Source organism: Pristis pectinata, chromosome 17 (assembly GCF_009764475.1).
Source record: "Pristis pectinata isolate sPriPec2 chromosome 17, sPriPec2.1.pri, whole genome shotgun sequence".
In the NCBI taxonomy this organism is placed as follows: Eukaryota; Metazoa; Chordata; class Chondrichthyes; order Rhinopristiformes; family Pristidae; genus Pristis; species Pristis pectinata.
In genome coordinates this window covers 37,608,581-37,633,590 of record NC_067421.1, presented here as the reverse complement: position 1 = coordinate 37,633,590, position 25,010 = coordinate 37,608,581, and the positions used below count along the sequence as shown (strand labels likewise).

Sequence of the window (25,010 nt, the reverse complement as noted above, 5' to 3'; positions counted from 1 at the left end):
CTCCCTCATTATCGATCCCTGGTGGGGATAATTCCAAGAATGAAAATAGAGAAAAAAAACGCAGACGCTGGAAACACTCAACAGGTTAGGCCTGTGGAAAGACAACAGAGGTAACATTTCATGTCAAAGATCCTTGGTCAATCCTTCCCCCAGATGCTGCCCTACCTGCTGAATATTTCCAGCATTTTCTGTTTTTTTGCCATTGTTCCAAGAATATTGAATGTTCTGGAATCTGGTCTCAGACCTTTCACGTATGAACTTATATAGGGAATATTATGAGTGCTACATGACTTATGAAGGATGTTGGTGGGAGGAGGAGGGAAGAAAATCAATTGAGCCACTTCTTGATGGCCTCGTGTGCACTCTATAGCAGGGATCAGAAGCTGGAGCTGAGATTAATTGTTTCTAACTTAAGTTCATTGAGGTTACTTGTGGCATCTCAGTTGAACTTATTCATCTCAGCACAGACTGACTAGATTAGGAACTGGTTCAGAGTGCAAAATACATAAAACCAGACACAGAACCTGAAAACATTTTCTATTTTGCTATTAAATTTTTCCAGTTTCTGCCTGTCATTGATTTACCTCCATTATATGCTTGTATTGAGGTAAAGAGCCAGCAATTCTCTCTTTGTACCATTTTTTCCCCTACCCTGGAAATAATTTGAGGTACACCCTCTTTGTATGTCCTGTCCCTTGCTGACTGATACTGAATATTGCTGCACTGCACTATTGCTTTGTTTCTCTTTAACATTCTAACTTCCCCCAATTACCCCAGCCCCTACAACTACTCCACCAGGAGCCCCTCTTCACCCACTTTTCTCTCTCTCCAATCTTTGAGTCACTCATTCAATTGCTTGACCTCATTTCCTCTGTGCCAGGTAACCGACTCAGGTAGTAAAGCAGAGATTATTATCTCTTTTAGTGCTGCATTGTAATTTGGACCCTAGCTGCTCATATTTTTTCAACAGATCTACATGCTTTGCCCTTTATCATTATGCAGCTTCAATTAATCTTGCCCAGCCTTCTCTGTAAACTGGCATTCGGCAACTGGCACTGCCACCTCTATCAAAATATATACTAATGATCCCATCAGTCATACCACTTTTAACTTCATTGGTTCTCACATGGACCATTATTACTGGAACTTTCCCTCCTGACCCCAGTTCTACTCCAGATCTGGGGAGTCTAAAACTAGAGGGTACAGATACACGATAAGAAGGGTGAGATTTAAAAGAGACCTGAGAGATAACTTCTTTACACAGAGGGTGGTGAGTACTTAGAATGTGCTGCCAGAGGAAGTGGTTGAGGTGGGTACGACTGCAGCATTTAAGAGGCATTTGGATAGGTACATGCGGGGGAGGGGCTTGGAGGGCTATGGGCCGAATGCAGCAACTGGGACTAGCTGGGAGATGATGTGGTCAGCATGGACCAGTTGGGCTGAAGGACTGTGACTCCAGACCTGAAGAGATGCTTTTACCCTAGCAGTGGAGAGACAACACTACCTTCAGTAGCTGCAGAAAGTAACACTTGCCCGTCACCAACTATGCTGTCCCCTTTTTTCCACTACATTACTTTTCACTTCAGCTTTAATGACCCCCTGCACAATTGTTCTGCAGTCAAGGTGCTCATACACTCCACACTTGTGGTTCTTGTTTACACAGGCTGCAAAAACCTTGTGCTTGTTGGATGCAAGTGACCTGCCTTCTGGATCCCCATACCCACGTTCCCCTACATACTGCTCCTCTTAGTCCACGGACTAATTGACAGTACCAGGTGACTGCCTGCCAGGTAACCTCCTCCCTCCACCACCCCAGCTCATCAACTCTAAGCCAAATTGCCTCAAGTGGCAAACACTTTTTGTAGATGTAGTCATCATAGATCCCAATGGCTTTCACCGACTCTCACATTCTACCGCTTCAACACATTACCTGCCTTGACACGCCTGACTTAGAATGTTCGGAATATTTAATTTATTTAACTCTGTCAACATTACCCTAACCTTACAAGTCCCTTACTAACCAAAGTCCACATTCTGTGGATGCTGTGCTAAAATCTTATAAGAACACTATTATGTAAAAGTCCACAGTGCCTTGTCTGTTGATTGCATCTTTTGCAGACATGTATTACTGCTGGAAACTGAAAGCGTATAATTTCCAAAAACTTAAAGCAGTAACCATTATGATTATGCAGCTTCGTTTCATCTTGCACAACCTTCATGCAATGTCATCTGGCAATTGGTAGCTGGTACTGCCACCTCCATAAAATATATACTAATGATGCCATAAATCATACCACTTTTAATTTAGAAGTTCAAAGTGAATGGAGGTAGATTTCTCCATAAATAAAACTGTCAATTCATGAAAATTGTTCAGTCAAGCAATCACTTGAAAATGCAAGTGGCCAAAGAGTAGTGAGCATGAGGCAATACTAGTGCCAGTGAGACTGTTATCAATGAATGAAATAATTTTGGGAAATATCTAGCCCAGTCTGTTGAAAAACCTACTCACGGAAAATCTTTCCAAATATAAACTTCTATTTTAGTGACTTAAACTCTGGTATGAAGACACCAGCATATCAGTGCTCAATGACAATGTGTGCATTCCAGTTTTAATTGAGTGGATTCTTTTCTTTGTTTAAAAAAATATTTGATAAGAATTCAGCAGTGGCAGAGTAGTATAGAATAGGCTAATTGATTGATCATGCCACATTCTAATCCCTTTCCTATGTGGTATATCTCCATGGGTTGCACTTCATAATGTCATTTGTAAGTCATAAAGTCATACAGCTTAGAAGCAGGCACTTTGGCTCACCACACCCATGCTGACAATCAAGTACCCGCCTATACTAATCCCATTTTATAGCAATCGGCCTAAAACCTTATGTGGCTGGGCAATTCCAAGTTATTGTCTGGATATTTTGGAAATATTGTGAGAGTCTATGCCTCCACCAGCCCCTTAAACAGCTCGTTCCATATTCCAGCCACTCTGGGCACCTCTGCAATTTGGAAAACCTTCTTACTATCGAGATTATTTATGCTCCTCATGATTTTGTATACCTCAGTCAGATCCTTCCTTGGTTTCCTCCACTCCAAGGTAAACGAACCAAGTCTGTCCAGTCACTCCTTAAATTAAACATTCCATCCCAGGCAACATCCTGGTGAATCTCCTCCGCACCCTCTCCAGTGCAATCACGTCCTTCCTAATGTGTGACAAAACTCTAGCTGCGGCTTAACCAATGTTTATAAAATTGTACTGTAATCTCCCTGCTCTTGTATTCTGTTAGTTGGCTAATAAAGGCAAGTATACTGGGTGCATGGTAGTGTAGCAGTTAGCATAATGCTTTTACAGTGCCAGCAACCCGGGTTCAATTCCGGCCACTGTCTGTAAGGAGTTTGTATGTTCTCCCCCTGTCTGCGAGGGTTTCCTCTGGGTGCTCTGGTTTCCTCCCACATTCCAAAGATGTACGGGTTAGGAAGTTGTGGGCACACTACGTTGGCGCCGGAAGCGTGGCTACACTTGCGGGCTGCCTCCAGAACACTATGCAAAAGATGTATTTCACTGTGTGTTTCGATGTACGTGTGACTAATAAAACTATCTTACCTGTGTTAATGGCTTCAGGGATCCTTGGACTTGAACACGAATGTCCCTCTTCCTCAATACTCCCTAGGATCCTACTATTAATTGCATATGTTCTACCCCAAAATGCATCAACTCACACTTACATGACATCGGCCATTGCCCTGCCCATTTTATTAACTTATCAGTATCATCCTATAACTTAAGACTACCCTCACTACCACAAATTTTCATGTCATCTGTAAACTTACCAATCATATGTTTACATCTAAATCAATGATGTATAGACCAAACAATGGGTTCTGGCACTATTTCTTGTGGTATGCCACTGGGCACAGTCTTCCAATCACAAAAACAACTCTCCATCATCACTCTCTGTATCCTATTACCATCTGCTGGATCAATTTTGCCAACTTGCCCTGATCCCACATGCTGTAACCTTCTGGACTAGCCTCCAATGCATGGGACCTTGTCAAAGGCCTCGCCAGCCCATGTAGAATACGTTAGCTGCATTACTCTCATCAATATACTTTGTTACCTCTGAAAAATTCAGTGGAATTGCTCAGACAGGATCTTACACAAACAACACCAGGCTGACTATCTTTGATTAATCCCTACTTTCCAAATGTAGTTTAATCCTGTCCCTCAGAATTTTTATAAATAACTTCCCTGCCACTGATGTTAGGCTTACAGGCCTATTATTGGACAGTCAATATTTCGGGTTGATACCCTTCATCTGTCCATTTCCCTCCATAGATGCTGCCTGACCTGCTGAGTTCCTCCAGTATCTTGTTTGTTGCTCCAGATTCCAGCATCTGCAGTCTCGTGTCCTCTATAATTACCTAACTTATTCCTGCTGCTTTTGAATAAATGTACCACATTGCCATCCTCACATATGGCACCTCTTGTCGCCAGTGAAGATTCTGTTAGAGACCCAGCAATCTCTTCTTTGTGCCTCCCATTGTAGCAATGCATATCATCAGGTATCTAAGCCCGCCAAGACATCTGATATATCCTTTTTAAGGGCAACTTGTTCAAGAATTTCAATGCCCCCACCCATCTGATTTCTCCAACTACAATGACCTGTGACGTGATTACAAATGAGAAGTATTCATTTTAAACCTCCCTTACGTCCTCTGCTCTACACAGGTTATCACTTTTTCCCATGAGGGGCCCTATTCGTTCCCTAGTTACGCTTTTTCCCTTAATATACTTATAAAATGCTTTGGGATTTTCCTTAATCTTGTCTCCTGGCAATGGCTTACATTCCCATACCCAGTGCAGCAATCTCTGGGACTCCATCTACCCTGTTCTGCATGCTTAAATGTGTGCAAGCAAGTGTCTGAGCATGAAATGCAATTGTGCATGTGTTTTCTTGACTCCTTAATTAACTATTATCTGCTTGTTTGGAATAATATCCTTGGTGTGTAACTATTGAGAAGTCTAAAGCTACCATGTACAGCCTTCTCAATGGCCTTTACTTCATTAATGCTAAATTTTCTTTGGCCAGGCTGCTCACCATAATAGCTTTATATTTGATGCTAGGCCGGTGTTTAAATCCTCACATCCTAGCCATAACCCAAGATGATTTACCCAAGATCTTTGTGTTGTCTCTTTTTGATTTGACTATTGCAATGTCTCCTTTTCATGCCCCCTTTATACTGCCTGCTTCATAAACTGATTTCTCCAAATCGTTGCTGCCATGGTATATTTGTTTATCCATTGGCTTTTGACTGCCATTGGTTCCCCTTTTATAAATGTTGTAAACTTCAGTTAATTGTACATGTGTTATGTACTGCAGCTTCTGTTCTTTAGCCTCTGGATTTCTGTTCACCCTCTCAGATCATTGCATGAGTTCTTGAGCCAATTGATTTCTTGGAATGAAGCATTTGTGCAAAATTTGACAATACTGCAGATGGTGGAAATCTGAAAGCTGGTAATTCTAAAAATGTCATTGGCCTGAAATCTGCAGGGCTGTACTATGTACAACAGCAATACACTATCAGTGGGGAGAATGGTATGTAGGTTGGGGGGGTGGGGGTTGCGTGTTGCGTGTTGGAGACATGGGTGAGGGGCAGGTTACAAATAACAATTGCATGGTTAACTATTACAGATTCTTAGCACATTTCTTTCAATATCTCCACAGATTACAGCATGACTTGTTGAGTAATTCCAACAATTTTTGTTATTATTTGAACAATTTTGCATCTGCCTTGAATGCTGATGACCAAATGGGGAATTGACTGCACATTTAAGCAATTTTTTTTGCTTTGCAGTGGCAGTACATTACAAAGAATGCAAGTTTGTGCAATGCAGTTTATATTGCATGCTAGCTAAGTCATCTGTTTAGAGTAAGTTTTGTATTTGACAAAATGTCAACGCAGTGACATTTACACTTGTACAGTGACATTTGCAGAATATCAGCAGTTTGTATGCCAATTTAGGTCTCATTTACATATGAATTTTACTTGCCCAAAGTGTAGTGTAAGCAGAATACACAGCAACAGGCCCTGATTCCTCGTACATTGTGGAGGGCATAACTGATTAAGCTGTTAGATGAATTTGTATTTCTGATAGGTAGTGTGTCCAATTGATCATCTGTAATTTATATATCAGGCTTGACTTCATTGTAAAGTAGTCTTATCAAATTTCATACTGTATGTAACTGTAATTACATTGTATTCGGGCATATAGAGTAATACAGCACGGAAACAGACCTTTCAGCCCAACTCAACCATGCCAACCAAAGTGCCCACCTAAGCTAGTCCCATTTGCCCGCGTTTGGCCCATATCCCTCTAAACCTTTCCTATCCATGTACTTATTGACATGAATTTTAAATATTGTTATTGTACCTGCCTCAACTACTTCCTCTGGCAGCTTGTTCCAGATACACACCACCCTGTGTGTGAAGAAGTTGCCCCTTCTAAATCCTTTCAAATCTTCCCCCTCTCACCATAAACCTTACCCTCTAGTTTTTGATTCCTTTTCCCTGGGAAAAAGAGTGTGTGCATTAACCCTTTTATGCACCTCTACAAGGTCACCTCTCAGCCTCCTACACTATACTTCTCCTAAAGGGGAAAAATCCTAGTCTGTCCACCCTCTCCCTATAACTCAAGCCCCCGAGTCCTGCCAACATTCTTGTAAATCTGCTTTGCACTCTTTCCAGCTTAATGATGTCCTGATGAAAACTGTGCATAATACTCCAAGTGTGTCCTCACTAACATCGTATACAACTGCAGCATAACTTCCCAACTCTTGTACTTAATGCCCTGACAGATGAAGGCCGGAACGCCTACATCACCTTCAGCACCTTGTTTACCTGTGACATTTTCAGTGAATTGTGTACCTGTACTCCCAAGTCCCTCTGTTTCACAACATTCCCAGGGTGCTACAATTCACTGTATAAGTCCTACCCTGGTTTTAGGTCCCAAAATGCAACACTTCATACTTATCTATATTGAATGCCATTTGGCCTGCTTGGCTTGCTTGCCTAGGTGATCAAGATCTCCCTGTAATTTTAGACAACATTCTTCACTGTTTACAATACCATCTATTTTAGTATCATCCACAAATTTACTAACCATGCCTTTTATGCTCTCATCTAAATCATTTATATAAATAATGAACAACAAAGGTCCCTGCACCAATTCCTGTGGCACACCACTTGTCACAGGCCTCCAGTCCAAGAAATAATCATGAGTGTAGTTAGCTAGCTCTCCCTGGATCCCTTGCGATCTAACCTTCCAGATTAGCCTTCCATGCGAGACCCTGTCAAAGACCTTGCTAAAACCCATATAGACAATGTCTACTGCCTTGCCCTCATCTATCCTCTAGGTCACTCTTCGAAAAACTCTAATAGATTTGTCAGACAATACTTACCACGCACAAAGCCGTGCTGACTATCTCTAATCAGACCTTCTCTATCCAAGTGCTGATAAATCCTGTCCCTCAGAATCATATGAGAAAAATTGAAAAAAAATGAAGGGGATCTGCTCTGGTTATGTGCACAGTTGTTAGCCACAGCTCCACCTCCACTCCGTAAGTCCGTCTCCCCACTAATAGTGTATTTCTGTTGCATGCAGCACAGTACAGTCCTGGACACTTTAGTGGCTGGATAAGAATACAAGATATTAATTAAAAGCTCTGTTGCTTATTCTGACTTTTCTGTTTCAGCTACTGATGGCAAAATATAGAAATAATGTCTCATAGCAGCCAGCAGTTGTTCGTTGGAAAATGAATACTCAGAAACTTGTCTGCTGTCATAATCCCATGTTGGTTTGCAGTGGAAATTGGATATTGGGGTTCCGTTCTAATTATACAACATAAGTAGTTTTGGGTGTGTACCTTCCTCACTTTTGCCTTCCAATATAGGATCCATTTCTCTAAGAAGTTTCTTTGACTTTTTGATAAGGGTCAAAGTTCTTGCATTTTGCATGGAAGGGAAGACAAGTAAACTAATCATCCTGTACAAAGTCCAATTTTCTGAAAGGATAAGGTAGAGGGAACTGCACAGTAGTGTGCATAAGTAATAAGTGGGCAACAGATTTGAACCATGTTGCTTTGCAGTCACTGGGGTTGCATAGCATTAATTTTTGATAAACTAAAATTCCATAAGAAATTTAAGAAAAACGGAGCAGATAATGCAAGAAAGTCACAAGTGCCTTAATGGTTAAATGTACCACTGTGTCATGAAGTCCAGAAAGTCCGGTCCCTGACTCAGAAAATGGAACCCTTCCAAATATTAGACTGGATAAGGTAAATGATGTACTGCTCCCATGTAGGTTATCCACCTTTTCCGAGAATGGTGGATAATAAAGTATTAAAGCTTAAAGTAGAAGTAAGCTTTTCTTCTCCCAAAAATAGGTTACAAACTAAGGAAACATTTAACAATTCCATCACAGAAACCTAATGCATATAATCACACTGTTAATAATATCAGAGCATCAAACAGTCCCTTGAGTGATTTCAGAGGTTTTGTTTTTCCATTACTACAGATCATTCTGATTAATTATCTGTATTAAAAAATGTTTCCTTATTTGTCCCAGTTTGTACTTATTAGTTTGCCTCATCTACATGCTTTAACTTGAAATTTCAACATTGATTTACAGTAGCTTTTCAATCCTATTCAGTAACTTGCACACCCTCTGGTCTCCTCTCAATATATTGTGTCAAAATTGAGCAGTGGCTTTTACTAATTAACTTGTAACTCAGAACTTTGAAGTTAATGATCTGCTTTGCGTCTTTCCTGCAACAAGTCTTGGATATAGATGCTGTCCTTGTGCTTTACTGACCAGAAGTGAAACTGTTGAGGAAACTGCTTGTCTCGACTTGCACTCCACTGATTTGACAATGTAGTACTGCATGTTTTATTGATTGTTCTATATTGCTAGACATAATAAATTGGTGGTGGCCAACATGTTCTTCAGCTTATGCATTGCAGTGTGGGAGTCTAGGCAACTCAAAGAGAATGAGAAGTGCCATTTTCTTGAGTATGACCAGAAATTTGGGACCGTAGAGAAAAATCACAAATTAGGAGGAATGGGGCACTTGGCCTGTTGAACCTGCTCTGCCATTAATTAAGATTTTGGCCATTATGATTATACTTCAACTCCACATTCCGCCTTCTGGTGATCTTTCAGCCCTTTAACTTACCTACCCGGCCTTTTAAAATATTCCACTTCCACTGCCTTTTGCAGAAGAGTTCGAAATCTCTCAACCTTCTGAGAAGAAAAAGTTGCTTTTGAACGGATGACCACTTTTTTAAATAGTGACCTCTAGTTCTAGATTCTCCCAAAAGAGGAAAGATCCTCTCCACACCCAACCTTCTCAAGTCCCCTCATCATTGATATTTCAATCAAGATAGCCCTAACTCTAGTAAACTCCAATGAATATGAGTGTAGTCTGTAGAGCTTTCCTTGTAAGGCAACCCACCTAACCATTATTATTCCAGTAAACCTCTGAACTACTTCCGATGCATTTATATCCTTCCTTAATATGGAAACCAATACTGCACATAGTACTCCGGATGAAGTCTCACCAATGCTCTATATAATGGGAGTATAATTGCATTGTTTTTGTATTCACTTCCCCTTGTAATAAATTATTATTTTCTGTTAGGTTATTTAATTACTAGCTGCGCCTACTTACTAGCCTTTGGTGAATCATTCACTAAAACACCTCATTCTCTTCATCTTGGAGCTCTACAATCTCTCTTCATTTAGATAATAAGTCACTTTATTATGTTTCCTGCCAAAATGGACAATATCACATTTTCTCACATTATATTACATTTTACCATTTTTTTTTGCTCACTCCCTTAACCTACGTATATCACTTTGTAGACTCTTGATGTTCTCTTTACAATTTACTTCCCAACCTATCTGTGTGATCAACAAATCTAGCAACTGTAGCTTCAGTGCCTTCATCTAAGTCATTTGGTGAAGTGGTGAACAGCATAATGTCAATAAAATGAAATGCAATAAGGGAGGAGTCGCAAGGCTATGGCAGGTTCCAGGTATGCCACACAATCCTAAAAAGAATTGATTCAGATTCCTGTTTTGCATGTCATTACGTTATTTTGAAGAATCATAAAACATTATGGCATGGAAAGGGCATATTGACTTAAAGTTTATACAGGTGTTTTGTTCCATCTAAGCTACTCATATTTTCATGCTTGCTGCCCTTCCCCTTTTAATGTTTTTTTAACTTCTCCTTTTGAATGCTCTTATAACCTCTACTTCAGTAATGTTCTACGCGAAGAAACTTTTTTTCTAATTTCAGTTTAGGAATTGCCTTGAAACCAGCGGAAATAGTCTTATTGTTCTCTATCAGTCTTTCTCTATATAAGCTTCAAGCCATCTATCTGGTGGTTACCCATTGAATGGAATCATGGAACTTGCAGCATGGGAAGAAACTGTTCAGTCTATCAGGACTCTGTATTAATTCCATCTGGAGCTATCCATAGTAATTCTATATCCATGTCTTTTCCCCATGTTTTTATCTTCCTCTCTCAATATTGAAGCTTTTCAACTGCTAAAATTTCTCAAATAATGCCAGTAGAGCTGTAGCAGAGTTATTCTCAAAACATGTCACCATTATCACCAACTTCTTCTTTATCCATAATTATAACATTCTGTCTTGGCTAATAGGTTATTGAGCTTGGGTCATAATTTTCATAATGAGACTATAAGTGTATACTACTTTTTTTTAACTTTTTGGCTGTGTATATTACTGTTTTTGAAATAGAAAATCTGTTGCTGTTCATCTGAAGTCACTACTCAGAAAGGAGGGTGTAACTCATTACTTGGCTGTAATATCTTTTTACATAGTCACCCACTATTGAGGATGGTTTACTTCCACTTCAATTCTGTGACGAGTGTGGGACCCGCATGCTCTGCCACAGGTTACCAGGCAAGGTTGTGTAGAGGTGGCATGCCCCACCTGCCTTTTGTGCTGGGCTTCTGAATGCTCCTAACAGATGGAATTAAGGTTCTTCATGCCTCCCAAAAGCTCCTCCATTTTGAATGATTATGGGCCAGTATTCTGATGAGCCAGTGAGAATGTTATCTGTTATGAAAGCCCTTCTTATAACTACGTAGTTCAGTTGAGAAAACCTAAGACACTAGAAAACTGGAAGGGGTGGTGAAAGAACGAGGATAAACATTTTTACTGAAGTTGAGGTTTTTGAGTACCAAGAGCAAATTTGTTTGAAGTCATTCTCTGTCAATTAAGTAACTTCTTTGTTGAAAACAACTGAATGACTTGAAGGTGGAAAGTTAAAGGCAGTCTTAAACATTCAGGGGTTATATTATGCAAAAGAATCCAAACATCAAGATGGGTTTAATTTTTAGGTTTAGTTCTTAAGAGTATTTGAAGATTTTTTTTAAGAATTAAAATTCTGTATCTTAATTCAAAGTTAAATCTTTTCTCGTTAATTTTTATTTGAGTGTATGGCTATGTGCAAATAGATGTAAAAGATTGAAAGCAAAATTCAAGTTCAAATTGATTGTTGTTATAGGCATACATACACGGTATACATGGCATGAAACTTAGATTTTTGAAGCAACAGCACAAAACATTACAAGATGAGGACAAATATAAGTTAACATAAACTTAAATAAACGTAGTTATACATAACTTTACAGGTGTGCAAAATAAACATAACGACACTAGTGCAAGACTGAGAAAAAAAATAGTCCGAGGTAGCGTTAAAGTTTTTCAGGTTGGTTCGAGAATCTGATGGCTGTGGGGAAGAAGCTGTTGTTGAACCTTGAGGTGTGGGTCTTCAGGCTCCCGTACCTCTTGTCTGTGGGCAGCATTGAGAAGAGGGAATGGCCCAGATGGTGGAGGTCCCTGATGATGGATGTTGCTTTCCTGAGTTATCGAAGCCTGTCAAGTTCACGAGAATATGAGAATTATGCATCATGAATTGTTGACAGTAATTCCCCAGGTGACAATAATGGTCCAGAATCTAAATGAAACCATTTTTAGAATATTTTGTGGGATGTCTGTGGTCTTTTCCCCTATCTTGCACCCCATTCCATAAACACCAAATGCTTATACAGTTATAGGGTCTGTCAGACAGCACAGAAACAGGTCCTTTGGCCCACCATATCCATGCTGACTATCTAATCCCGTTTTCCAGCACTTGGTCCAACCCTTAGATCCTCCCTAAACCTTTGATTTTAGAAACCTCTGGGAAATGTTGGCCCGTCTCCAATCCCAGCCATGCTTCCCCCCCCCACCACCACTGCACAGTGCTGGGCTGTGATGCCCCTCATTTTTACTATCACAATACAGGCCTAATCTTCAGCATGGCCTTCAAAAGGAAGACCAGGAGGCACATTTTCAACCGCATGTGTATTGGGCCTCTAGCACTACTGAAACTTTCTGTAGGTGTCCATGGGGAAGATCAACCAACATAGTTATTGGCATCCAAACTGTTGCAATCGTTCTAACATTCTAATGGTGCAAAAGAATTTCAACACAAGAGAATTCTTTTAAAGGTATCCCTGTTTTCTAGATATGTCTGCAGCATAATTTGAACTTTTATTTGGAACATTCTATCTTTTCAGACTTTTGCTTCCATAAAGGAGTTTCGATAATGAGCAGAGTAGTTTTCACGTGCAGAACTTCAACACAAATATCATAAAAACTTTTTGTATGAATGACTGCCATTTAAAAATATGGTTGAATGTTCTACACTGGTCCTCAAGTCTAGTAAAGATACTGAAACCGGCAGATCTCTTAAATTATCAGTTTGCATTCCCATTGGATTTGTTTAGTCAAAGGATTCTATGTTCAAGTTGAAATTTCCAGATTGACAGTTCACTGCAATTGTGACTGATATAGCATAAGATGTTAAACCAGTCAAACCAATCTAAGTGTCATGAGATGATTTGAAGCAGAATAAACCACTTAAACATAGTAGTTGGGAATTTGTTGTACCTTGCTGTTGGCTGCCGTATTTCTGTGTGTAACAACCACAGATTGTAAAACAAGTGATTAGGAAATTAGTGCAGTTATATAGATGACAATGTTGCAAGGTTAAATTTGTTGATTTGCTTTACCCACTGAGCATTTCATGCACATGTTGCATTGAGTTTTCTGCTCCAGGCGATTTAATTTACACCTTTTTAAATGGTTTTTCTTAACAACTATTTAATACTTTGAGTTATTTAGCTGCTTTTTCAAATTGGCCCTATTTGGTGGTTGGTAGAGGGAAAGGAATTAACAAATTTTTGGGTTGGATTATACTCACCGCTCATGGTTCTGTAAAGAACCATCATTTATCTTCCCATGGAATCATAGAGTACTACAGCACAGAAAACAAGCCCTTTGGCCCATCTAGTCCATGCTGACCTGCCTGCCATCTATCTGCACTAGCCATCTCCCTGCACCTGGACATATCCCTCCAGACCCCCCCCCCCCACCCCCACCCCCACCCCAATCCATGTACCTATCCAAACTTCTCTTAAATGTTACAATGGAACCTGCATCTACTACTTGCTCTGGCAGCTCATTCCATACTTGCACCACTCTGAGTGAAGAAGTTTCCCCTAGTCTTACCCAACTTCAGGGAAAAAAGCCTGCATGCATTCACCCTATCTATACCCCTCATAATTTTGTATACCTCTATAAGATGACCCTTCATTCTCCTTACTGGTCAGCCCATCTTTGATTTCCACATGTGCTGGCACATCTGACTACTGGCTCCACCAGTCATCATTGACTCCAGTGGTGGAACATTGATGTGCTGAGCAGAGGGGCTGCATGTACTTCACCTTGACCCCTCAGTTTTATGCTAGTGGTGGCTGGATAAATAGTTCAACCCCCTGAGTAAAATGTAAATTTAGGTGAGTTATTTATTTTTATTTTAATTTAATATTTTAATTTTTAGGAATTTTAATGTATCTCTAATTAGATTTTATTTTTTGAATTTACTTAAGCCTGTTCAAGTTCAAAGACCTTTGATAATGAGTCATCAAAAGGCTTTCGGCTCCCAGGATATACTGCCTGATATCTAGTCATCACATGTGGCCCACTCAGCTTCAGAGAGAAGGTTCAGAGGGTCAGTTTGGTCCTCTCTGTACTGCATCAACTTAGTACGGGCAGTGAACTCGAGCATTGTGATGGGTCCAGTGTTATCTGGCCCAGTATTCTGCTGTGGAAGAGTTTTTGGTATTCTATCAATGTTATTTTTATCTTTGTAGGAACTTAGTGAAATCCGCATGTCTGGAATGAAGAATTTCCGTAATATCCTAGTGGATGAGGAGAATGTATTCTATTGGCAAGGGCTTATTGTTCCTGTAAGTAGACCACAGGTTAATTCACCACAATACAGTTTCGTAGTTGATAATTATTTAATTCTCTGTGATTTTAAATCTCTGTTCACTGTTAATTCGTAGTTTAAAGCTCAAGGCAATTTGTCTCCTTATAGAAATTAAATAACAACTTGTAATTATTTGATTTTGTTTTTAAGTTCAGTGGTGAACTCAGTTCCCTAACAGCTGATTCACTGGAAATTGTCTGAAATTGATCTAAACATTGTGCATATATGGTGTCATTTTTGACTTTGCAGTAGCTTCAGGCCTGGTATCCCTTCCATCACTGAGATTGCCCTTTTCCACCTCTATAACATTGCCATCTTCTTTTCTTGCCTCAGCTAATCTGTAGTTGAAGCTCATCAACATTTTATTACCTTTCAGCGTTTGACTGTTCCAACACACATTGGTCATGATCCCTCATTCTGCCCTCCTTGTATTTGGCATTAAAAACTCTGCCCACTCTCTAATTTGCAAAAGATCCCATTTACTTCTCATTTCATTTCCAGTTCTAATATTCTTATCCATGTTTCAGAGACCCCATTGGCCTCTCACTTAAATAATATCTTTTGCCATATAACTCACTATGATATCTAGATTTCTCTAATTCTGCTTTCTTGAATATTCCCAAAAGAAATTACTTTAACATTGGCAGCTGTATCTTTAACTGTGAAGTTTCTTCTCTAAACCCCTCTACCTCACTTTATTCCTTTAGGATATGCCTTGACACCTATCTCTGATCAGGCTTTTGATCAGTTTCCTTAATTTTCTGGCTTCTGTCAAGCTTCTTGGTATTTTTTACTTTATTAAATGTCCTATGGCACGTTAAAGGGACAGTATATTGTTTCTAAGATAAATAAGTTTTCTTTTTAAAAAGTAGTCCACTATTAATATGGTTAACTGCATTTGAATGAAGATATCATTATATGTAATTAAACATCGGAATGCCAAGGGCGGCACAGTAGTGTAGTGGTTAGCGTAATGCTATTACATTGCCAGCGATTGGGGTTCAATTCCTGCCGTTGTCTGTAAGGAGTTTGTACGTTCTCCCTGTGTCTGTGTGAGTTTCCTCCGGGTGCTCCGGTTTCCTCCCACGTTCCAGAGACGTATGGATTAGTTTGTTAACATGGGTGTAATTGGGCAGCGTGGGCTCGTTGGGCCGGAAGGGCCTGTTACCATGCTGTATAAATTTTAAAATTTTAAAAAAGTGCTGAGTATGAAGTTGATAATGAGTTAGGGGAAGGTTGCAGTAGTGTTAAGTTACTGGGTTGGCAGCTAATCTTGTGGATCATTGATTTAGTAATATAAGTTCAGTTCTCACCATGGCAGCCATAGAATTTAAGCTCAGAGCATATCTCAGTAATGGTAACCCTGATATTATGGGTTTTATGGGGCGACACGGTTGTGCAGCAAGTAGAGTCAGGTCCAGCCTGATTCAGTTAACCTCACAGCACCAGAGAGCCAGGTCCAGCCCTGACCTCGGGTGGTGTTTCTCTGGAGTTTGTATGTTCTTCAAGTGACTGCTTGAGTTTCCTCCGGGTGCTCCCAGTTTCCTCCCACATCGCAAAGGTCTGCTGGTTGGTAGGCTAATTGGCCGTTGTAAATTGTCCCTAGTGTGTTGGTGAGTGGTAGAGTCTGGGGGGCATTGACACAATGTGGGAAGAATAACAATGTGGGAGACTACATGCTATCCTGTCACCATTGTTTATTGCAGATGCTTTTCACAGTTAGCTCTGCAATGTTGCATTTGCTGTAGGGTCTGATTATTGCTTATTGTTCAAGTATTCAGTTGTATGTCGCAATGTTGAAACTATGCACGTTGCTTCCTTTGGTACATGTAGAGTTCACCATTTACCACGTGCTTCTGTTTTAGAGGAAACTACGATTAAAATATTCGGATACTGTAGGCTTTCTGTTACTTCCTTTGAAGGATCAGTGTTAGGCAGACTGCATAATCCACAACAGGATATGCTGGTGTCTCACAGTTCCAGCAATCCAACTGCCGGTGTTGTCTGTGTGTAGTTTGCATTTCTTCCTGTGACCTCATGGGTTTTCCCCCATGCTCTGGCTTCCTCCTGCATTCCTGACATGCTGATTAGTAGGTTAACTGGTCACTGCAAGTTGCTTCCTGTGTAGGTGACTGGTGGGAGAATCAGGGTGAGTCACTGAGCATGTGAGAGACAATGGGTTGTAGTGAAGTAAGTGGGATAATGGGTTTGTTCTGAGAGATGGCTGTAACTTGAAGGGCCAAAAGCTCCCCCATGTCATGAGGAAATATGAGAAATAAATGTTATAATATTATTCAGATGCCCAACACCAGAATTCCAAAGCACTATTTCAAACTCTGTCACAGGAAGAGATTAACAAGTGGGCAGAGGAAAAGATTCAAGGATGTTCTCAAAGCATTCCTGAAGACATACAACATCCTGAGACCACTGAAACTTCTGAAAGAGCATTCAGGATAACACTGTAAACCCCAAGAGCAAATGTCAGGAGCCCACAGAACCCTGGCAGAAGGAATTCACCATCACAAGTCCTTCCATCCCGTTGGGCACTTCCCATCCTGCAAGTAGTAGTCTATGGTCCCACATTTGAGTCACTTGAGAATTTAAGGAATGAAATGAGAGTACACAAGAAAATAGGAGCAGGAGAAGGCCACCAGGCTCCTCAAGCTGTTTTGCCATTCATTACGATCATGGCTGATCTATGTCAACCTCAAAGCCTGTTGTGTGCCAGTTCCCCATTCAATTCCTTACCTTTGAAATGTTTATCTATTTAAAACATACCTAATGATCAGGCCTCCATCACCCTCGGGGGCAGAGATTCGCTGCCCTCTGAGAGGAGAAATTTGTCTGCACCTCAGTTTTAAAGGACGTCTTATTTTCAAGTTCAAGTTTATTGTCATGGACATAGCTACCTAGGGTGTAAATGCCATGAAAATTAGATTTTTTTGCAGCAGCATAGAGGCTTTGGTGAGAGGAGGCAGAGGCTAAGGGAAGTCTCTGGTGAGTTTCCGTCTTTCAGTCTTTGATTTTTCCTTTAGTGTCAGGCTAGAGTAGTTAGAATAGCTCCAGGGTCAGTGGTGTGTTCACCTTGTGAGATGTGGGAGCTTTGGGAGACCTTCAGTCTCTTTGATAGCTACATCTGCATGAGGTGCATCCAGCTGCAGCTCCTTACAGACTATGTTCGGGAACTGGAGATGCAGCTGGATGACCTTTGGCTCTTACGGGAGAATGAGAGGTTCATAGATAAGAGCAACAAGGAGGCAGTCACTCCTAAGCTGCAGGAGGCAGGTAGCTGGGTGACTTAGAAGGAAGGAGAATAGGCAGGTAGTGCAGAGTACCCTTGTGGCCATTTCCCTCAATAACAGGTATACTGCTTTGTATACTGTTGGGGGGTTGGGGGGACAACCTACCAGGGGAAAGCTGCACTGAACCTGGTTGTGTGCTGCAGAAGGGAAGGGGGAGAAGAGGAGAACAGTAGTGATAGGGGATTCAATAGTAAGGGGGGCAGACAGGAGATTCTATGGACATGAAAGAGACTCCTGCATGGTATGTTGCCTCCCGGGTGCCAGGGTCAGGGATGTCTCGGATCGGGTCCACAGCATTCTGAAGGGGGAGGGTGAACAGCCAGAGGTTGTTGTACATATTGGTACCAATGACATAGGTAGAAAAAGAGATGACGTCCTGAAGAGGGAATATAGGGAGCTAGGTAGGAACCTCAACGATAGTAATCTCTGGATTGCTGCCTGTGCTACAGGCCAGTGAGGGTAAGAATAGGTTGATTTGGCAGATGAATGCTTGGCTGAGGAGTTGGTGCAGAGGGCAGGGTTTCAGATTTGTTGATCATTGGGATCTCTTCTGGAGAAGGTACTATGTGTACAAAAGGGACAGGTTATACCTGAACTGGAGGGGGACTAATATACTTGCGGGCAGGTTTGCTAGAGCTATTGGGGAGGGTTTAAACTAGTTTGGCAGGGGGCTGGGAACCAGAGTGATAGGTCAGAGGTTAGTGCATTTGGTGTACAAGTAGATACAGCGTGTAGAAAGACTGAAGAAGGATAGGCATTTGAAAAGGCAAAAGTGCAGTCAGCTGGATGGGCTGAAGTGTCTACTTTAATGCAAGAAGTATCAGGAACAAGGGTGATGAACTTAGAGCATGAGTAAGTATGTGGAATTATGACGTGGTGGCCATTGCAGAGACTTAGCTATCACAAGGGCAGGAATGGCTGCTGGATATTCCGGGGCTTAGATGTTTCAAAAGGGACAGGGATGGAGGTAAGAGGTAGCGGAATGGCTTTGCTGATCAGGGACAGTGTCACAGCTGTAGAAAGGGAGGACGTCTTGGAGGGATCGTCCACTGTGGGTGGCAGTCAGAAATAGGAAAGGAGCAATCACTCTATTGGCAGTATTCTACAGACCCCCCCCCCCCCCCCCCCCAATTGCAACAGAAACACTGAGGAGCAAATTGGGAGGCAGATTTTGGGGAGGTGCAGAAATAACAGGGTTGTTGTCATGAGTGATTTCAACTTCCCTAACCTTGATTGGCACCTCCTTAGTGTAAAGGGGATAGATGGGGCAGAGTTTGTTAGTTGTGTCCAGGAAGGATTCCTGGCACAGTACGTGGAGAGGCCATGCTGGACCTGGCACTAGGCAATGAGCCTGATCAGGTTTCAGATCTCTCGATGGGAGAGCATTTTGGAGGCAGTGACCATAACTCCTTCTCCTTTACCATAGCCTTGGAGAGGGATAGAAGCAGATGTTATGGGAAAGTATTTAATTGGGGGAGGAGGAATTATGTTGCTGTTAGGCAGGGAGTTGGCAGCATAAATTGTGAACAGATGTTCTTGGGGAAGTGCACAACGGAAATGTGGAGGTTGTTTAGGAAGTACTTGTATGGGCTTCTGGATAGGTTTGTCCCATTGAGGTAGGGTAAGGATGGTAGAGTGAAGGAACCATGGTTGACAAGAGACATAGAATATCTTGTCAAGAAGAAGAAAAAAGCTTACCTAAGGTTTAGAAAGCATGGATCAGACAGGGCTTTGGAGAGTTACAAGGTAGCCAGGAGGGAGCTTAAGAAGGCCTTGGCGAATAGGATTAAGGAAAACCCGAAGACATTCTACAAGTATGTGAAGAATAGGAGGATGACTAGAGTGAGGATAGGACCGATCAGGGATAAAAAGAGGAAACGTGCCTGGAGTCGGAAGAGGTAGGTGAGGTCCTTGATGAAAACTTTGCTTCGGTATTCACCAGTGAGAGAGACAGTGACGTTTGTGAGGATGGTGGAGAACAGGTTGATATGCTAGGGCATGTCGATGTGAGGAAAGAGGATGTGCTGGAACTTTTGAGAAGCATTAGGATAGACAAGTCACCAGGGCCGGACGGGATATATCCAAGGTTTTTTTAGGGGAAGCGAGGGAAGAGATTGCTGCGGCTTTAGCAATGATCTTTGCGTCCTCACTGGCCAGAGGAGTAGTGCCAGATGATTGGAGGGTGGCAAATGTTGTTCTTTATTTAAAAAAGGGAGTAGGGATAACCCTGGGAATTACAGACCAGTGAGCCTTACTTCAGTGGTAGGCAAATTACTGGAGGAGATTCAGACAGGATTTATGGGCATTTGGAGAAGCATAGGCTGATTAGGGACACTCAGCATGGCTTTGTGAGGGGCAGGTTGTGCCTCACGAGCCTGATTGAATTCTTTGAGGATGTGACAAAGCACATTGATGAAGCTAGAGCAGTGGATATGGTGTACATGGATTTTAGTAAGGTGTTTGATAAGGTTCCTCATGGAAGGCTCATTCAGAAAATCAGGAGGCATGGGATCCAGGGAAACTTGGCTGTGTGGATTCAGAATTGCTCGTCCATAGAAGACAGAGGGTGGTGGTAGATGGAGTGTATTCTGCCTGGAAGTTGGTGACTGGTGGTGTAGGGATCTGTTCTGGGACCCCTGCTCTTTGTGATTTTTATAAATGACTTGGATGAGGATGTGGAAGGGTGGGTTAGTAAGTTTGCTGATGACACGAAAGTTGGTCGTGTTGTGAATAGTGTAGAAGTTTGCTGTAGGTTATAACAGGACATTGATAGGATGCAGAGCTGGGCTGAGAAGTGGCAGATGGAGTTCCACCTGGAAAAGTGTGAAGAGATGCACTTTGGAAGATCGAATTTGAAGGCAGGATATAGGGTTAATGGCAGGACTTCTAGCAAAGGGATCTTGGGGTCCATGTCCATAGATCCTGTGCAGGTTGATGTGGTTGTTAAGAAGGTGTGTTGGCCTTCATTAGTCGGGGTGTTGAGTTCAAGAGCTGTGAGGTAATGTTGCAGCTCTACAGAACTCTGGTTAGACCACACTTGGAGTATTGTGATCAGTTCTGGTCGCCTCATAAGGATGTGGAAGCTTTAGAGAGGGTGCAGAGGAGATTTAGCAGGATGCTGCCTGGATTGGAGAGCATGTCTTATGAGGATAGGTTGAGTGAGCTAGGGCTTGTCTCTTTGGAGAGGAGAATGAGAGCTGACTTGATGGAGGTGTACAAGATGTTAAGAGGCATAGATCGAGTGGACAGTCAGAGACTTTTTCCCGGGGTGAAAATGGCTAACACAAGGGGGCATAATTTTAAGGTGATTGGAGGAAGGTATAGGGGGAATGTCAGGGGTAAGTTTTTTTTTACACAGAGTGGTGGGTGCGTAGAACGCACTGCCGGCAGTGGTTGTGGAGGCAGATATTTTAGTGACATTTAAGAGACTCTTAGATAGCCACATGAATGATAGACAAATGGAGGGGTGTGTGGGAGGGAAGGGTTAGATAGATCTTAGAGTAGGATAAAATGTCGACACAACATTGTGGGCTGAAGGGGCTGTACTGTGCTGTAATGTTCTGTGTTCTATTAAAAACTTGACAAGCATAAGATAACGTACATTTAAATTAACTTAGATTATAGAGCAACACACAGAATGCTGGAAGAACTCAGCAGGTCAGGCAGCATCTATGGAGGGAAATGGACAGTCGATGTTTTGGGTCGAGACCCTTCATCAGGACTGGAAAGAAGGAGGGGAGATAGTATAAAAAGGTGGGGGCAAGGGGTGGAGCAAGAGCTGGCAGGTGATGGGTGAATGAGATGGGGGTGATAGGCAGATGAGGGAGGGGGAGAGTGGGAATGATGTACGAAGCTGGTAGGTTATAGATGGAATCTGACAGGAGAGGACAGTGGACCATGGAATAAAGGGGAGGAGGGGAACTGGAGGGAGGAATGTGTGGGTGATGGGCAGGTCAGGAGGGTGGGGGATGGAAAGAGATGGGGTGATGGGGCTGGTGGGATAAAGAGAAAAAAGGGGCAGAGGGGAGTGGTTACTGGAAGTTAGAGAAGTCAATGTTCATGCCATCAGGTGGAATATGAGGTGGTGTTCTTCTAATCTGCATCTAGCCTCAACTTGGCAGTAGAGGAGGCCGTGGACAGACATATGGATGTGGGAATGGGAAGTGGAATTAAAATGGCAAATGGTATAAATTATACAATTTAAATGACAAAATAAACATAATGACATTGGTGCAAGATAAGAGAGAGAAGAAAGAAATATGGTTTCAGGTAGTGTTAGGGTTTTTCAGGTCGTTTCAAGAACCTGATGGCAGTGGGGAAGAAGCTGTTGTTGAACCTTGAGGCGTGGGTCTTCAGGGTCCTGTACCTCCTGCCTGATGGCAGCATTGAGAAGAGGGCATGGCGCAGATGGTGAGGATTCTTATTGATGGATGTTGCCTCCCTGAGACATCTCTGCTTGTAGATGTCCTTGATGGTGTGCTCTACTCTCTATTTTGTAGCTATGTCCACTTGTTTGTGACTCTCCCGGTAGTGAAAACATCTCAACATGTACCCTGTCGAGCCCCTTCGGGATCTTGTTTCTTTGTATAAGGTCACTCTTATTCTTCTAAGCTCTAAGGGATACAGACCCAACCTGTCTAGCCTCTTCTGCTAGGTTAACCCTTTCATCCTGATGAATCTCCTGGAGTATCGAAGGAATCTTAGTCCTGATACAGGATCTTGACCCGAAATGTCAGCTATCCTTTTGACTCCACAGATGTTGACTGACCTGCTGAGTTCCTTCAGCAGATTGTATGTTGCTCCAGATTCCAGCATCTGCAGTCTTTTGTGTCTCCATCAATTCATCAGCCTTGTTCTCTAGAGGTTCTACATCTACCTTATCCTCCTTCTTCCTATTTGTATATATCTATAGAAACTCTTACTGTTTGTTTTGATATTAATACACATTTTCTCTCAAAATCAGCATTCTCCCTTCTGATAAGCTTCTTAGTCTTTCGCTGCAGGATCCTCTGGTCCATCACCAGATCTTACCGCTTTGCATGCCCTACTCTTCAATTTACCATTATCCTGGACCTATTTAGATAATTTAGTAAGTCATTCACAGTCTGAGGGACGCCCAAGAAAGAGTTGTAAATGATTTCATTAATTTTCATGAGTATTTACTGGTCTATTTTTTCACGTCATGGCCCTCTTAAATTCCTTTCTGTGAGTTGCCCAGTATATACTGGCAATCTGTTCACCTCGAGAATATCACAATCTCATTCTGTCGATTTCCATAGAATCATAGAACAATACAGCACAATACAGAGCCTTCGGCCCACCATGTTGTGCCGCCCTTCAAACCACACCTAAGACTATCTAACCCCTTCCCCCCCACATATCCCTCTATCTTAAATTCCTCCATATGCTTATCTAACGATCTCTTGAACTTGTCCAATGTATCAGCCTCCACTACCACCTCAGGCAGCGCATTCCATGCACCAACCACTCTCTGGGTGAAAAACCTCCCTCTGACATCTCCCTTGAACTTCCCACCCATTACCTTAAATCCATGTCCTCTTGTTTTGAGCATTGGTTCCCTGGGAAAGAGGCGCTGGCTGTCCACTCTATCTATTCCTCCCAATATCTTGTATACCCCTATCATGTCTCCCCTCATCCTCCTCCTCTCCAATGAGAACAGCCCTAGCTCCTTTAGTCTCTCCTCATAATCCATACTCTCTAATCCTGGCAGCATCCTGGTAAATCTCCTCTGCACCCTTTCCAATGCCTCCACATCCTTCCTATAATGAGGTGACTGGGAACTGGACACAGTACTCTAAGTGTGGCCTAACCAGAGTTTTGTAAAGCTGCATCATCAGTTCGCGGCTCTTAAACTCGATCCCCCGACTTACGAAAGCTAACATCCCATAAGCTTTCTTAACTACCCTGTCTACCTGTGAGGCGACTTTCAGTGATCTGTGGATATGAACCCCCAGATCCCTCTGCTCCACACTGCCCAGAATCCTGCCATTTACCTTGTACTCTGCCTTGGAGTTTGTCCTTCCAAAGTGTACGACCTCACACTTCTCTGGATTGAACTCCATCTGCCACTTGTCAGCCCAGCTCTGCATCCTATCAATATCCCTCTGCAAGCTTCGACAGCCCTCCACACTATCCACAACACCACCAATCTTTGTGTCATCTGCAAACTTGCTAACCCAGCCTTCCACCCCCTCATCTAAGTCATTAATAAATATCACAAAAAGTAGAGGTCCCAGAACCGATCCCTGTGGGACACCACTAGTCACAGCCCTCCAATCTTAATGCACTCCCTCCACCACAACCCTCTGCTTTCTACAGGCAAGCCAATTCTGAATCCACACGGCCAAGCCTCCCTGAACCCCTTGGCCTCTGACCTTCTGAAGAAGCTTACCATGCAGAACCTTGTCAAACACCTTACTAAAATCCACGTAGACCACATCCACTGCACTACCCTCATCAATCTTCCTGGTCACCTCCTCAAAGAACCTTATCAGGCTTGTGAGGCAAGATATTCCCTTCACAAAGCCATGCTGGCTGTCCCTAATCAGTCCATGATTCTCTAAATGCTCATAGATCCTATCTCTTAGAATCCTTTCTAACAGCTTACCCACCACAGACATAAGGCTCACCAGCCTGTAATTCCCTGGACTATCCCTACTACCTTTCTTGAATAAGGGGACAACATTTGCCACCCTCCAATCCTCCAGTACCATCCCCGTGGCCAACGAGGACTCAGAGATCCTAACCAAAGGTTCAGCAATCTCCTCCCTCACCTCACGAAGCAGTCTGGGGAATATTCCATCAGGCCCCAGGGACTTATCTGTCCTTATATTTTCTATCCTTTCTTCTTTTATCTGTATCCTTTCAGCTTGCTTTTACCATCTACCTTGGTATTGTCAACAAATTTTGATACATTTAGCTCTGAACCCCTCAGGTCGGGGAAGAAAATGGTATTTACTCCATTCTTTCAGTTCCTCTTTTACTCCCTTTCATTTTTGGTACATTAGTTCTTTCACTTGCAACTGAATTTCAATTGTGAAAATAGTTTGTGGGATTCTTACTGAATGATTCTAGGGCTACTTCCTGTTAGTCTTTGATGTATGAGTATGCTCTGCAAAAAATGGCTTCTTGCCATTTACCACTCTTGCTCAAGTTGGCATGTGTGAAAAAGGTGGGAAAATAATCACATTATGTAGACATTTTTTATTAATGCAAACTACCTTATTTTTTTTTCTTGGGTTTCTGTGAAACTGCAGAAACTTGACAGTGATGTGAGAG

At 42.1% G+C, this 25,010-nt stretch overlaps 1 protein-coding gene across 1 annotated transcript in view; it reads left to right on the top strand.

The window, feature by feature from the left end:
* Positions 1 to 25,010, top strand: part of LOC127579576 (ubiquitin-conjugating enzyme E2 L3) — a 52,482-nt gene that overhangs the window by 3,868 nt on the left and 23,604 nt on the right. The window contains exon 2 of the mRNA XM_052032457.1: positions 14,291 to 14,386. Within this exon, the coding sequence (XP_051888417.1) occupies positions 14,291 to 14,386 (96 nt within the window). The remainder of the gene's footprint in view (positions 1 to 14,290; positions 14,387 to 25,010) is intronic.